Here is a 14,400-nt window from a genome sequence, read left to right as displayed (position 1 = left end):
GAAGTGTAATTTATAGGTACTTGTATTTTTGAACAGGGAAGTGTCTTGGCTAGAACTCAACTTTAGAAAGATTAATTTAGGTAAGCGTGGAAAGGAAGTGGAGATGAGGCCATCTAGGAGGTTATCAGTTGTTTAGGTGATAGCTAACTCTAACTAACCTCGAATGCATTAGGTAATGGTACTAAGGAATGAAAGAATGGGAACAAATAAGTTTTAACAAATTAAGGATGATTTTCTTAAATCAGTACCTGGTACTCAGATCTTACTGGAATATAAAAACTCTAAAAAAGCATCATCGAGTATTTACATTTAAAATATGTGTTTGCTCTAGCACTGTTTCTGGCATGATAAAATTGCTTATGGTTGTTTTCTTTCTTCCAACAGAAAGAAATGCAGGAGTTGAAACTAAATAGCAGTAACTCAGGGTCCCCTCATCGTTGGCCTACAGAGAATTATGGACCAGATTCAGTGCCTGATGGATATCAGGGATCACAGACTTTTCATGGGGCTCCACTAACAGGTTAGTTGGCAACTGGATAATTCCAGTTTTTAGTAAAATCACTGTACTTCCCCCTCCTTTACATAGATAACTTGTGAACTCACCTTGTCTATATACATTTGTTTATATACATGTTTATATATGTCGGCTTATATGTTTCTTAAGCTGTGTATGGTATTACTGAGATTTTTCATAACTCCAAGTAGAAACAAAACAAGCTTTCTATGATCCTGTGTATATAAAGACTGAAAGAACCCCTCCATACATACCTCAGAGAAGCTGAGACTGAGATAGAACAATTTCTTATAATTGGGAAATGTTACCTGATGTTGTTGTGCATTAAGAGATGGCTAATTAAAACCTCTTCAGGAATTACTTTGATGATATACTTAGATGTATGACATTCATAGGAAATCTTGTTTATTTTGAAATACAGTGGTTGGTTATACAAAGGAAGGAGGGGGAGCTGGACCATATTGGAATTTGAAGTTGTGGTCTCTAGAACTGACCTCTTGAGCCGTTTTGTGTGTTTCAAATGTGGAGATGAAACTTTGCCTCACATGATTATGTGAGCGTTTGTATATGTGTGGATATTAGGCATTTACTTTAGAGTATTTAGTAAACAATGAACCAAGGGTGTTCCTGTGGGTTGTCTGTGTGCAAAAGTGCTTTGCGCATGTAATTTTATTTAATCATAGTAACCAGAATGGTAGCTACCATTATGAATCCTATTTTTATAGTTGAGGAAGTGGGTTTAGAAAGGTTAGGCAATTTATCCATTATTGTACAGCTAGTTATTGGTAGAGCCAGAGTTTAAACTTCAGTGGTCTCACTTTAAAGCCACTCACCAGTATGATTATGTTGCCCACAGACCACCAGAAATGATAAAAATGTTTTTTTTTTTTTTAATGAGATAGATTCTGAAATGGTACTAGTACCCTCCCCCCCCATTGTTTTTTAACCAGGGATGATTTAGAATAGTGTGTTCCAGTTTAGATGAGCACATTTATGTGATGGTCCATAGGGCCATATTGAAGGCAGCCTCACTGTCCTCGTGTGACAGTGTCTTCTAAATGCAGGAAAAATAATAGGAAAAATCTTTGTAAAGTCACACTTACTAAATGTCACAAGTCATAGGTAAATACATGAGATGTCAAGAGTTCAAACACTGCTCACTTAAAAACCTTGTGCACTGTATAGAGCCTTGCATAGAGAAGAATAAGTAAACCGGCTAGCCTTTTCTAGGGTTTTTTGAGTGCTGTGTGGAATTGATCATTTAGCAGCTTTTGAGTCATAATTTCCATTTCTTCTATGTACAGACATAAAAGGTCTTCTGGTTGTTAAACATAACATTCACATTGTCTCATTTTATTCTTGCAATTACCCTATGAAATGTGTAGAAGCAGCACATCCTCATTTTACAATTGAGAAAAATGGAGACCCCAAACACCTCATTGACAAGGTCACAAAGCAGTTTTGTGGCCCTACAAGGTGGAGAGCTCAAGTCCCCCATTTGCCGTTCCTGTGTTTATAGATTTTGTTTTTCTTAATAACAGTAAAAATATACCAAGATAGTTCTTGTCTTTTTAAATAAGATAATTAAAAAAGAGTGATTAATAAGCTTATAGGAAATGAAGTACTGAACTGTGTAAATAAACTAAAAACTAACTGTACCACAAAGAGTGCTATTAACATTTTGGAGCATTTCCTTCTGGTTCTTTCTCTTTGTTTGCATAAAGAATTTTTAGTGATATTTTTATCATTGTCTTATATGTAGATGAGTAATCTGTTTTTTAAATATTAGAGTTCTGAGCATTTTTCTTAAATATTTTTTGAAAATACTGTTAATGAATACAAGGTATCCCATCATGTGGAAGTACTACAAATTTTATTTCTTTATTATTTCCAGTTTGCTGTTAGAAATAATGCTGTGAACACATTCTTAGGATTGTTAGGGTATTTAAAAAATACTTCTGTGTTGGGAAATTGCCTTCTGGAAAAGCTATGCCAGTTTATACTGTTATCACCAATATCTGATAGTGCCTACCTCACTGCATTCTTGCTTAGTGTTAATTATTACCAGTTTCTAAAAACCACCAATTTTTAAAACAAAAATGGTATCAGTTTTCATTTTTTTAATACTGGGCATGTTCAACACTTTATAATCTTTTATATTTCCTGAATTATCTGTTTGTTTGGTGCTTTTTTTCTACTAGATTATTTTTAGTAGGTTTATAAGAACTTTAATTATTTGTTCACTATTAAGAGTCACTAGTTACTGATAAAGTCACTAGTTAAATTTCGATTCTTGGGTCATATCCATCAACTTGTTCTGTGTTCTGTTTCTTTTTTCTCCCCCAGAGTGTTTCCAAAATAACCATCTTTACCAGGCAGTCCATTAGTTTTCCAAATTCAAACAAGCTTCTTTAGCAATTTTTACTGTTCTAATCCCTATAAAGAGAAGATAAATAGACTGGCTAGTCTTTTTCAGGTCTTTTTCAGGGCTTTCTAGAATCAGTTGTTTAGCACCTCTTGGATCACGATTTCCATTTCTTCCATGTTAAGGCATAAATGGTCTTTAGGTTTATTCTCTGATAAAACTTTCATAAAACAGATCAAACAAATGATTGTGGTGGCTTTGCCATGAACATGAATGTCTTCTAGGTGTTGGTTTCCTGATGAAACTCATACAAAACAGGTGGAGCAAATAGTTTGGACATCAGCATGAGTGTCAGTCATGATGTGCCTTTTTTTTTTTTTTTTTTAAGCAAAGGAACACATTTTGTGTTACTTGTGAGATTCTTTCCATGAATTTATCAGGTGATTTTTGACTGGAACATTTTCAGCTTCAGTTTATAAAATGCAGCCTTGTCATTCTGCATATTTTTAAGTCTCACTTTAAAAATGTGGCCCTGGGGCCATCAGATGTATATTTTAGTTCCTTAAATCCTTCCTGTGACTAGTGTGTTCCCAATATTTCTGATGTTGAACGTAGACTGTGCTTTCATATCATACCAATCTTCCTTAGAAAACGGATCAAACACTTTCTTCTTGGCTCCTTTTTTGGTGCTTGTTGTGAGGGGCTTGTTCTTGTTGACCACTGTGGTGCTGCTCTCTTATTCCTCATGTGTCATATTTAGGGGTTTTTCCTAGTTTGTCATTTGGTATTCTTTATGGTATATTTTGATGTATAGAAATTTTTAAAAATCTACAGTTAAATCTTTCTTTGATTTCTATTGCTTTTGTAATTTATAGTTCTTGCCTAGGTAGTCTTAACTATAGTATAGACTTTTTTAACTGTTTTCTTTCTTTTCTTTTCTTTTTTTTTTTTTTTTTTTTTAGTTGCAACTACTGGCCCTTCAGTATATTATAGTCAGTCACCAGCATATAATTCCCAGTATCTTCTCAGACCAGCAGCTAATGTTACTCCCACAAAGGTAACAAAGGAATAATTTATACATTTATAAATATCTCCTTTTTAATTGTTCAGGCTTCCTTCAAAGAAATTCAAGAAATAGTTCAGCATTAAAACTTATATGTCCCATAAGATACAGATATTTTAAATTTCTCTCCAGATACAGAATTTATGCTTCCTACTCATCTTATTTTTATGTTACAATGAGTGTGAACATTTACAATATTTTCTAAATGGGGTGGTGGTGGTGGTGGTGGTGGTGGTAGTGGTAGTGGTGATGGTGGTGGTGGTGGTGATGATGGGTCCTTCATCATTTTGTTTTGGCGGAAATAGGACTAGAATGGCCTTGCTGAACCACTATGTGGTAAGTATTTCAGGCCTAAAGTGGCTATGTAGGTGTCGATTAACACCCAGTATTACAACCATAGTTGAATTATAAAGCTTTGAAGACAGATGGCTTGGGTGCATTTAGACCTTGGCTTTCTGCTCGCTTGTGACCTTGGGCAAGTTTTTAAATCTCTCTATGCATTAGTTGCCTCATATGTAAAATGAGGATAATAATCCCTTAATTCATAGGGTTTTTGAGGATATTAAAATGAGATACTATATTAAGTGCTTAGAACAGTGCCCAGTTGGCACATTAGTAAATGCTTGATAAATGTTAGTCTCCATCATCATCATCATTATTGTTAACATCATTTTACACATTATTTAGGAATGAAGAAATTTATTCTGTGCATTTATTGTAGAATTGTATTTTTAAGATTCTGTCATTAGTTAAGACAGTTTTTATTAAAGAAAGGAGTATAACTGTAAGTATCTTTGTAAGTAATGTTGTCTTCTCTTGATGATGTGCTACATACCCTAATGATATTTTTACCTTATAATGCTCATATTTGTGGTTTGTGAGAATTGGTTTGCATCTAGTTATCTGTAATTTTGTAGACAACCTACAAAAAATTTTAACTTTTTTTTTCTTTTAGGGTCCAGTTTATGGCATGAATAGGCTTCCACCTCAACAACACATATATGCCTATTCCCAACAGATGCACACACCACCAGTCCAAAGCTCATCTGCTTGTATGTTCTCTCAAGAGATGTATGGTACTCCGTTGCGTTTTGAGTCTCCTGCAACAGGAATTCTATCACCCAGGGGTGATGATTACTTTAATTACAATGTTCAACAAACAAGCACAAATCCACCTTTGCCAGAACCAGGTTATTTCACAAAACCCCCAGTTGCAGCTCATGCTTCAAGATCTGCAGAATCTAAGGTTATAGAATTTGGAAAAACTAATTTTGTTCAGCCTGTGCCAGGTGAAGGAATAAGACCATCTTTGACAGCACCCGCACATACAACACAGCCAACTCCTTTTAAATTTAACTCAAATTTCAAGTCAAATGATGGTGACTTTACCTTTTCTTCACCCCAGGTTGTGACACAGCCCCCTTCTACAGCTTACAATAATAATGAAAGTCTTTTAGGTCTCCTAACTTCAGATAAACCTTTGCAAGGAGACAGCTATAGTGGACCAAAAGCTAGTCAAACCATTGGACCTCGAAATACGTTCAATTTCGGAAGTAAAAATGTGCCTGGAATTTCATTTACTGAAAACATGGGTCCAAATCAGCAAAAAAATTCTGGTTTTCGTCGAAGTGATGACATGTTTACTTTCCACGGTCCAGGGAAATCAGTATTTGGAACACCTGTGCCAGAGCTGGCCAACAAGAGTCATGAAACAGATGGAGGAAGTGCCCATGGTGATGATGATGATGACGGCCCTCACTTTGAGCCTGTGGTACCTCTTCCTGATAAGATTGAAGTAAAAACTGGTGAGGAAGATGAAGAAGAATTCTTTTGCAACCGTGCAAAATTATTTCGTTTTGATGCAGAATCCAAAGAATGGAAGGAACGTGGAATTGGCAATGTAAAAATCCTAAGACATAAAACATCTGGTAAAATTCGCCTTCTAATGAGACGAGAGCAAGTACTGAAAATCTGTGCAAATCATTACATCAGTCCAGATATGAAACTGACGCCAAATGCTGGCTCCGACAGATCTTTTGTGTGGCATGCTCTTGATTATGCAGATGAGTTGCCCAAGCCAGAACAACTTGCTATTAGATTCAAAACTCCTGAGGAAGCAGCACTTTTTAAGTGCAAATTTGAAGAGGCCCAGAGCATTTTAAAAGCCTTAGGAGCAAATGTAGCCTCAACCACAAATCAGTCTCTGAGAATTACAAAAGAACCCACAAGTCATGATAACAAAGATATTTGCAAATCTGATGCTGGAAACATGAATTTTGAATTTCAAATGGCAAAGAAAGAAGGGTCTTGGTGGCATTGTAATAGCTGCTCATTAAAGAATGCTGCGACTGCTAAGAAATGTGTGTCATGCCAGAATCTAAACCCAAACAGGAAAGATTTCCTTGGTCCGCCATTAGTTGAAACTGTTTCTGCTCTTACAACTGGCCCAGAAAATACTCCAGATAGATTTGCACCGATGACTCCAAAGAAAGAAGGTCACTGGGATTGTAGCATTTGCTTAGTAAGAAATGAACCTACTATATCTAGGTGCATTGCATGCCAGAATGCAAAGTCTGCCAACAAAAGTGGATCTTCATTTGTTCAGCAAGCTTCCTTTAAATTTGGCCATGGAGATCTTTCAAAGTCTGTTAACAGTGATTTCAGGTCTGCTTTTTCTACAAAGGAAGGACAGTGGGATTGCAGTGTGTGCTTTGTACAAAATGAAGGAAGTTCTACAAAGTGTACTGCTTGTCAGAATCCAAGAAAACAGAGTTTACCTACGTCTTCTGTTCCAGCATCTGCTTCTTTTAAGTTTGGAACTTCAGAGACAAGTAAAACCCCGAGGAGTGGATTTGAGGACATGTTTGCTAAGAAGGAAGGACAGTGGGATTGCAATTTCTGCTTAGTACGAAATGAAGCAAATGCTACAGTATGTGTTGCTTGTCAGAATCCGGGTAAACCGAGTCAACCCACCTCTGCTGTTCCAGCACCTGCCTCTTTTAAGTTTAGTACTTCAGAGACCAGCAAAGCTCCGAAGAGTGGATTTGAAGGAATGTTCACCAAGAAGGAAGGACAGTGGGATTGTAGTGTTTGCTCTGTGCAAAATGAGAGTTCTTCCTTGAAATGTGTGGCTTGTAATTCCTCTAAACCAACTCATAAACATATTGCAGAAGCTCCTTCAGCCTTCACACTGGGCTCAAAGACTAAGTTAAATGATTCTTCTGGAAGTCAGGTTGGAACAGGATTTAAAAGTAATTTTTCAGAAAAAGCTTTTAAATTTGGTACTACAGAACAAGGATTTAAATTTGGGCATGTAGATCAAGAAAGTACACCTTCATTTACATTTCAGGGTTCTTCTAATACAGATCCTAAGTCAACAAAAGAAGGATTTAGTTTTTCTGTCCCTGTGTCTGCTGATGGGTTTAAATTTGGCATTCAGGAGCCTGGAAATCAAGAGAAGAAGAATGAAAAGCCCCTTGAAAATGACACTGGTGTTCAGGCTCAGGATATCAGTAATCAGAAGAATGGTAATGGTGTGATTTTTGGTCAAACTGGTAGCACATTTACCTTTGCAGATCTTGCAAAATCAACTTCAGGAGAAGGATTTCAGTTTGGCAAAAAAGATCCTAATTTCAAGGGATTTTCAGGTGCGGGAGAAAAATTATTCTCATCACAAAGCAGTAAAATGGCTGATAAAGCTGACACTTCTGCTGACCTTGAGAAAGATGATGATGCCTATAGAACCGAGGACAGTGATGACATCCATTTTGAACCAGTGGTTCAGATGCCTGAAAAAGTGGAACTTGTAACAGGAGAAGAAGATGAAAAAGTTCTTTATTCACAGCGGGTAAAATTATTTAGATTTGATGCTGAGATAAGTCAGTGGAAAGAAAGGGGTCTGGGGAACCTAAAAATTCTCAAGAATGAAGTCAATGGCAAGCTGCGAATGCTAATGCGAAGAGAGCAGGTACTGAAAGTATGTGCCAACCATTGGATAACAACTACAATGAACCTGAAGCCTCTCTCTGGGTCTGATAGAGCATGGATGTGGTTAGCGAGCGATTTTTCTGATGGTGATGCCAAACTAGAGCAGCTGGCAGCAAAATTTAAAACACCAGAGCTGGCTGAAGAATTCAAGCAGAAATTTGAGGAATGCCAGCGACTTCTATTAGATATACCACTTCAAACTCCTCATAAACTTGTAGACACTGGCAGAGCTGCCAAGTTAATCCAGAGAGCGGAAGAAATGAAGAGTGGATTAAAAGATTTCAAAACTTTTTTGACAAATGATCAAACAAAAGTCACTGATGGAGAGAATGAGAGCTCTGATGGTGGTGTTGCCAGTGCCTCTGATACAACTAACAAGCCAAACCCCGAAAACACGGGGCCCACACTGGAGTGGGACAACTATGATTTAAGGGAAGATGCTTTGGATGATAGTGTGAGTAGTAGTTCAGTACATGCTTCTCCATTGGCAAGTAGCCCTGTGAGGAAAAATCTCTTCCGCTTTGGTGAGTCAACAACAGGATTTAACTTCAGTTTTAAATCTGCTTTGAGTCCATCTAAATCTCCTGCCAAGTTGAATCAGAGTGGAACCTCGGTTGGCACTGATGAAGAATCTGATGTTACTCAAGAAGAAGAGAGAGATGGACAGTACTTTGAACCTGTCGTACCTTTACCTGATCTAGTGGAAGTGTCCAGTGGTGAGGAAAATGAACAAGTTGTTTTTAGTCACAGAGCAAAACTCTATAGGTATGATAAAGATGTTGGTCAGTGGAAAGAAAGAGGCATTGGTGATATAAAGATTTTACAGAATTATGATAATAAGCAAGTTCGCATAGTGATGAGAAGGGACCAGGTATTAAAACTTTGTGCCAATCACAGAATAACTCCAGACATGACTTTGCAAAATATGAAAGGGACAGAACGAGTGTGGGTGTGGACTGCCTGTGATTTTGCAGATGGAGAAAGAAAAGTAGAACATTTAGCTGTCCGTTTTAAACTACAGGATGTTGCAGATTCGTTTAAGAAAATATTTGATGAAGCAAAAATAGCCCAAGAAAAAGATTCTTTGATAACCCCTCATGTTTCTCGTTCAGCCACTCCCAGAGAGTCACCATGTGGCAAAATTGCTGTAGCTGTATTAGAAGAGACCACAAGAGAGAGGACAGATTTAATTCAGGGTGATGACACAGCAGATGCAACTTCAGAAGTTGGAGAAGCATCTAGCACATCTGAAACAACAACAAAAGCAGTAGTTTCTCCTCCAAAGTTTGTATTTGGTTCGGAGTCTGTTAAAAGTATTTTTAGTAGTGAAAAATCAAAACCATTTGCATTTGGCAACAGTTCAGCCACTGGGTCTTTGTTTGGGTTTAGTTTTAATGCACCTTTGAAAAATAACAGTAGTGATGCCAGTTCAGTAGTCCAAAGTGAATCTGAAAGAAAAGTGGAACCTAATTGCGAAGAGACGAAGAATTCAGATAGCAAACAGTCTTCAGATGGCAAAGTCAAAAATCTCTTTGCTGCTTTTCCAAAAGAAGAGTCCTCAACTAATTACACATTTAAAACACCAGAAAAGGGTAAGCGCTTAGTCTTTGGTATAAACAGAATTTTTTTTCCATTAATTTGTAAATATTTTGCTTGATGCATATACTTTTTGGTAGGATACTAACATATTTTAGTAAAAGTTGGGTTATAATAGCTTTGTGAATAGTGAAAAAATATTGGTGCAGATTTTTTTTCTCCCTAAATCTGTTTCCCTGTGTTTAAACAGCAATAGAAAGTGTGTGCGTGTGTAAGTTATTTAGGAGATTTGAGTAACTGGAAGATACTTACATCATGCTTAGTGCAGAGAACAAGAACCTAATACAGTACCAAAGTTTAGTGACTCATGTACTTGAATCATGAGTATTACCTCGAGTCTGATTTTTTTAAGTGTCCATTATTCAACATATTATTCTCTTGTCACTCAAAAAACATGGTACTGAGATGTTTATAAGTTATGTAAGGAAGCCTTGCTGCTATTATTAAAAGAGTAAAGAATGAAATTACCAGGATAAATAAATATGTAACACAGCCCCAAATTGGTATAAATTGAGGTATTCTGGCTTTTTATATTTTAAAATCACATTGACTTTGACTCTCAAAATGTTCAAAAATGAAATACTCTTTATTTTCTAGGATTTAATTTTAGCCTTTTTAAATCTAATCCAATGGCTTTTTGGACCAGCATCCCTTCCTCACAGCCTGAGAACAAAGGTATAGAGCTAGCATTCTCGGTATGAGATGACATCAGTTGTTTTTTTTGTTTTTTGTTTTTTTAAGCAGCTGGTAGTCCTTAGCATAGTAACTGGCTGTATGAAATTAAGTATTTAACACACAGTGTGCATGTTAAAGAATGTGTGTTTAAACAAGTACTTTTTGACTAGGGGTGTGTAACACCCTTTAATGCTGTTTTTTTGTTTTTTGTTTTTTAATGTACTTGGATGTCATGTTTTCTCACTATTGCAAAGCATTATTTTGAGGTAGATCCATACGGTCTTTACCTTTCACTGCTTTGTACTTCATTATTCTGTCATTTTCAGCTGTGCTTAATGAAGACCTGTGTTTTCTCTAACATTTATCTTTAGCCAGTAAGTAATGTTTCCAGTATCCAAACATGTGATGGCAGCATGTATACACATGGAACAGGGTTTCCTTTTAAGGCTATCCTTTTAGACAGGGTTTAGAAAAATATCATATTTGAAAGTAGACTTCATTTTTAACAGCCACCATTAAATGCTAGTATGTTATAAAAGTGTTGGTATTAGAGTGGAATAATAGGAAGTGGGGGATCTGTTGAAGACCTTCAAGAGCAAGGTTAGGGAATTGAAAACCCGTTATTAGTATCTAATAACATATCTTGAGTAACCCAAATATGTTCAATGGTAAAGTGACAGTCCTTGATTTTGGGGGGCCTTCAATTTTTATTTTAAGTTTATTTATTTTGAGAGAGAGGGAGAGAGGGAGAGAGGGAAGGAGAGCATGAGTGAGGGAGGAGCAGAGAGAGGGGGGAGAGAGAATCCCAAGCAGGCTCCACACTGTCAGTGTAGATCCCAGTGTGGGGCTTGATTTCATGAACTGAAATCATGACCTGAGCCTAAATCAAGAGTCACGTACTCAACCTACTGAGCCACCCAGGTATCCTTCTTTTTTTAATAATGTTTGTTTGTTTATTTATATGTTTATTTTATTTTTTTAGAGAGAGAGAGAGAGAGAGAGAGAGACAGAGCATGAGTGGGGGAGGGGCAGAGAAAGAGAGGGAGACAAAGAATCTGAAACAGGCTCCAGGCTTTGAGCTGTCAGCACAGAGCCCAATGTGGGGCTTGAACTTGGGAATGGCGATGTCATGACCTAGTCTGAAGTCAGACGTTTAACCAACTGAGCCACCCAGGCGCCCTTAATGTTTATTTTTTTGAGAGAGAGAGAATGCACGCTCACGAGTGGCAGAGGGGCTGAGAAAGAAGCTGGGAGAGAGAAGCAGGCTCCATGCTGTCAGCGCAGAGCCCGATGTGGGGCTTGAACTTCTGAACCATGAGATCATGACCTGGGCTGAAATCGAGAGTTGGGTGCTTAATCGATTGAGCCACCCAGGCGCCCCTCAATTTTTAAGTATACCAATCACGTTACTAGCTAAAGCAGCCCTTAAGCTTTTCTTGAGGATGTATTCTTTGAGAAATTATTGAAGAGTGTGGACTTTTTCCTGTAAATGACATATATTTGCATGCACAGTCTGCGGGACCTAGGTTAATCCTTGACTCGAGCAAATTTGCCAGTATACTACTGCAGGACAGAAAGCTTTATTCTGTTTCAAGTCCAAGAATGTCATAGTCCCAAAGGATCTTAGAGATGGAGAGTTCAGACATGAGGAAACTGAGGCACAGTGGGCTGTCTGAAATGCTCAAATTGTCTTTACCAGTTAATAACAGAATTGGAGTAAGAATCTGTATCCTACATTAGTCATAACTATGTTTTTCTAATTAAAGAGAGTAAAAGGCAAGTTTAACATTGTAATAGGGCTCTAATTCTCTAGATCAGGTCAAATATGACCTGTGTATATAATTTAGAATTTTCTAATATCCACATTAAAAAATAGAATAAGAAGAAACAGGTGCAAAAAAAAAGGAGATGAAATTAATTTTAACAATCTATACAGACTATATCTGAAATACCATTTCAAGTTCTAATCATAAAAAAAAAAGATTTTTTTTGTGTGTGTGTGTGTGTGCTAAGTCTTTAAAATCCAGTGTGTATTGTTCTACTTGGAGCACAACTCAGTTTGGAATGGCCACATTTCAAGTGTTTAATAGCCACGTGTGGCTAGGCTACCATATCAGACAGCACCAGTTGGTACATAGCATGCTTCATGATTTGCTTTACCCATTCCTTTTGCTAAATACTCTTCTTTATAGACCAGAGTATATTGTATGAAGAATCCCTTTATTCTTCCTTTTTTTCAGCTATAAAAATTTGTGTTAGTTTTTTATAGTGTTACCCCTAGGATAACTGTTTTAATTTGGTTTTACACAAAACTGGATGTAACTCTGAAGACCTGCCATCCTTGGCAATTGTTAACTTTCCCTGTAGTAACTAATCATGGTTAGCTTTTGCATTAATTTCATATTCATACTAATCCTTGCTCATGATTTACGTAAGTTTTTTCAGTTGTTTAAAATGCATGGATATTTTGCTTAGCTATTGTTTATATGCCAAATACGGTTATGGCAGCATTATTTAAATACCTTTTAAAATTATAGCCAGTAATAGCAATTTTTTTTTCAACGATCAGTAAGTAAAAGCAGTTTTTTTTGGTTTTAATGGATTCTATATTCACTAAGGATTTTTGATGGAATGTTAAATCAGGCTTCTAATTCTCTACAGAGCTCTGTCCACATCAAAGTTTATGTGTTTAACCTAAAGATAAGTGGCGTGGTTTTATTTTCAGTTAGAATATTGATGTTAATACCTACTTAACTCCTGGTCTTTATAATTTTTTTGACCTGTTTTATAGCAAAAGAGAAGGAAAAGCCTGAAGATTCTCTCTCAGATGATGATGTTCTCATTGTGTATGAGTTAACCCCGACCCCTGAACAAAAAGCTCTTGCAAGCAAACTTAAACTTCCTCCAACTTTCTTCTGCTATAAGAATAAACCAGATTATATTAGTGAAGAAGAAGAGGATGGTAAATCTTTTGTTATTTTAAAAGCATCCTGTCTGTGCTAATTTTAGTAATGTTTAAATTGTTTAAGCCTGCCTCTTAGAGCCCATAACTCCTGTCCTTATAGGTAGATGTTTATCCTCAGTGTGTGTGTAAATAGTCAATGGATGTAATGATTGAAACAACTGCATTTTTTAAGTAAGGATGTTTTGGATGACTACTATGAGCAGAGCAGGTATTTTGAGAGAATTGAAAAGAATCCTAATTTCCCTATAGACTTAGAGGGATGAGAGAGTGATGAGGCAGATAGGGGTCTGATTATGGAAAACTTTGTGAGCCACAGTAGAGTTTTTCAGCAGGGGAGTTTGCATGTTCAGAAAGAGTTTCAGCAGGATCAGTTGAGTTAGTGAGATAGAGGATCGGGTTGTGGGACATGGAGATAGGAAGATGAGCCAAAATGATAGTAAGGCAGCTCAGAGGAGAGCCTGAATGAAATTTCTGTGATGACAGGAGAGGCATTAGGAGTATAGAATTGGCAAAACTGGGTGCTCTTTCAATGGGGGGGGGGGTGAGGGAAAGTATGAAATTGGAGGATAATTTCTAGATTTATGGCTGGGAAAATTCCTAAAACTTACTAGAAATTCTTTTTGTTTAATAAAATCAATTATACTTTAAGATGAAGATTTTGAAACAGCTGTCAAGAAACTTAATGGAAAATTATATCTGGATGACTCAGAAAAATGTAGACCATTAGAAGAAAAGCTAGCAGGTATGTTAAATTAAAATTACTAGTTAAAATGTTTTTTAAAAATCTTCTGTTTAAAAGGAATCTTTAGGGCGCCTGGGTGCCTCCCTCAGTCAGTCAAACGTCCAACTTCAACTTCAGCCCAAGTCATGATCTCATGGTTTGTGAGTTCAAGCCCTGTATCTGGCTCACCTCTATCAGCGCAGAGCCCACTTCGGATCCCCTGTCCTCCTCTTTGTCTGCCCCTCTCCCGCTCATGCTCTCTCTCTCAAAAATGAGTAAACATAAAAAGAAAAGGCATTTTCTAATCTGATCATTTTTATGATTATCAGATTTACTTATGTGATATGCCTGTGGCAATTTAAAATATTTGAAAATAATATGAAGTGTAAAATATTGTTTTCCCGGTGATCCTTGTTCTCCATTAGCATTCATAGGTATTGCTATCTGGGTCTGTAATCTGTAGATTATATGGAGGACAATTCTTGGAGAGTAGTTGGACTTCTAACTTTCTTTT

The 14,400-nt window shown here is 36.8% G+C and overlaps 1 protein-coding gene across 5 annotated transcripts in view; it reads left to right on the top strand.

Annotated features, from left to right (window-relative positions):
• Positions 1–14,400, top strand: part of LOC106977302 (E3 SUMO-protein ligase RanBP2) — a 75,939-nt gene that overhangs the window by 46,409 nt on the left and 15,130 nt on the right. For 3 of the 5 annotated variants that reach the window (XM_015074781.3, XM_053200341.1, XM_027069404.2), the window contains 6 exons: positions 385–520; positions 3,842–3,936; positions 4,898–9,521; positions 10,123–10,200; positions 12,992–13,162; positions 13,815–13,907. In XM_015074781.3, coding sequence (XP_014930267.1) covers positions 385–520; positions 3,842–3,936; positions 4,898–9,521; positions 10,123–10,200; positions 12,992–13,162; positions 13,815–13,907 — 5,197 coding nt within the window. Of the gene's footprint in view, positions 1–384; positions 521–3,841; positions 3,937–4,897; positions 9,522–10,122; positions 10,201–12,991; positions 13,163–13,814; positions 13,908–14,400 lie in introns of those variants that run through there. The other 2 variants (XM_027069402.2, XM_027069406.2) reach the window with 2 other exon arrangements.

This window comes from Acinonyx jubatus, chromosome A3 (genome assembly GCF_027475565.1).
Source record: "Acinonyx jubatus isolate Ajub_Pintada_27869175 chromosome A3, VMU_Ajub_asm_v1.0, whole genome shotgun sequence".
Classification (NCBI taxonomy): Eukaryota; Metazoa; Chordata; class Mammalia; order Carnivora; family Felidae; genus Acinonyx; species Acinonyx jubatus.
The sequence above is the reverse complement of the archived record's forward strand: the minus strand, read 5'-3'. Positions and strand labels throughout refer to the sequence as shown.